Below are 1,944 nucleotides of genomic sequence, written 5' to 3'. Positions count from 1 at the left end.
GTAATAAAGTCAATTACAATCAATTAATAATTCTAACAATTAAAGTTATAAAAAAATTGTTTAAAGCAAAAGTGAAAAATTGATTGCCCCAGCATATTTGTTTGGACTTGCAGAAGAGATCTCCTTTGATACTGCATCATATAGGTATAGAAGTACAAGTAATGCATACAGAAAGAAAATATGGTAATAATGAAAATTCAGGTATATTCTATATCAACTTTTGATTAATAAAAAAGGCCTTAAAATGTAATATGAATGAAATTGAAGTGATTCCTATAAAAGTACCCTTTTCTCTAGCATTTTTACTCCTAATAATAATCCCCACGGAAATACATGCCCACCCACTCTGATTTCTGATACTGCACTGCAAAACCCTAATCTTTCTTAATTAAATACTACTCTAAATCCAAATTTACATGGCTTTTTCAACTGAATATATTAAGCATTAATAACAATTCTTAATCAACGTTAACTACGCTATCTTCCCAAACTGCAGCTAAAATTCCACACTCACCCGTCAATATGGTGTTGGTCTATGCCCTAGTCGAAGCTCCAGATCAACCTCTTCGTTGAGATTGTTATTATCCGCCGGCGGTTCGGCTCCGGTTATCGTCGAGTAACGGAGAGAAGAAGAAGAATTGTACGACCCCGGTGGTGCCATGGAGTTGTTAAAAGGATACGGTGGCAATGTCATAGAACATGCGTTGATAAGCGGAGAAGTGAAAACCCCATTAGGTGTAGGTAATTGGTAGAGAAAGCAAAGGCCGCCATTTGTGGGGAATTCTTGAGCGGGAAACGCTGATGAGGTTTGATTGATTAATGGAACAGTGGTAGTGGCAGCAGCAGCAGGAGGAGGATGTGACTGGTGAAGACGAGCCCTGTCGCGGCGGTGCACATTCATGTGGCCGCCGAGGGCTTGAGCCGACCGGAACTCCCTTCGGCAGAAAGTGCAAGTGTAAGACCTAGGGGGCCAAGTTGTGCCCATGGCATGACCTCGGTCCTCGGCAAAGGCCTTAACCTCCCATGAATCGTCGTCGGATTCATGGGGTTGGGGGTTATGGTTCCACACCCAGGAGCCAGCAGCTGCCATTAGGTTTTGGTGGTGGTTGTGGTTTTGTTGAGACTGAGCTACGTTTTGCGTCAGTGAGAGAAGGCTAAGGTCAGCAGCCATGGTGACATTTAAGATAGAGGGAGATGAGGATTGAAATGAGGGGGATGGGTTAAATATAGTGGGGGGGGGGGGGAGGGGATGGGCTTAAAGATAGGAAGATATAGGACAAAATAGAACCCTAACACAGGGCATATCACCCCAAAGCATCTGGATATATGCAACAATGGCATTATAATAATCAAAGTTTGGCCACTCAACTCAACTAGCTATCCCTATTGTGCACGAACTTTGTCATACTTTGGCTGCAACGCCATCTGTTTGCTGCTTCAGATCTCCCTCATGCATTTCTTGCTCTTCAATTCAATCTAAAATACCATTTAAATACATTGTACATATCAAATCATAGTGGATGCCTCCAACTAAGTTTATCCAAATTAATTTTATTAAATTAGTTTGAGTTAAATTATTTATTCAGTTTACTGCTAACAATATTTATTCAGTACGATCTCGTGTAATTATCTATCAATTTGTGGGTCTCTTCTTTGAGTGTAATAAGAGGTATTAATTACAATCTTCAATTCTTTGAGGAGAGGATGGGAATTGATGTAATTACACAAATAATTATATTTTTTAATTATTGATAATATACATCCTACCTACGTAATTGTTTGAACTCACAACATTTAAAAAGAATAACACTCCCTTTAACAAGTAAAACCACTTAATGAATTCAAAATTGAAACATTAATATTATTTTGAAATGTAAACATGTATAATTTTATGTTTACAATTAATTTGTATCATTAAACATAATATAAGAAATTATGATGTAA

General features: G+C 38.1%; 1 protein-coding gene across 1 annotated transcript; it reads right to left on the bottom strand.

Moving 5' to 3' along the window:
• Positions 1–517: 517 nt before the first annotated feature.
• LOC120199416 (transcriptional regulator SUPERMAN-like) lies at positions 518–1,171 on the bottom strand. The gene has a single exon (XM_039200505.1). It carries the CDS (start codon positions 1,169–1,171, stop codon positions 518–520), a length of 654 nt encoding a protein of 217 aa, XP_039056436.1.
• Positions 1,172–1,944: the final 773 nt, after the last annotated feature.

Source organism: Hibiscus syriacus, unplaced genomic scaffold (assembly GCF_006381635.1).
Source record: "Hibiscus syriacus cultivar Baekdansim isolate YM2019G1 unplaced genomic scaffold, ASM638163v2 tig00005459_pilon, whole genome shotgun sequence".
Taxonomy (NCBI): Eukaryota; Viridiplantae; Streptophyta; class Magnoliopsida; order Malvales; family Malvaceae; genus Hibiscus; species Hibiscus syriacus.
This window is presented reverse-complemented; position numbering and strand designations above follow the sequence as displayed.

Coding starts and splice junctions, on each gene's coding strand:
- LOC120199416 (XM_039200505.1), bottom strand. CDS start 1,171: ATGGCTGCTGACCTTAGCCTTCTCTCACTGACGCAAAACGTAGCTCAG.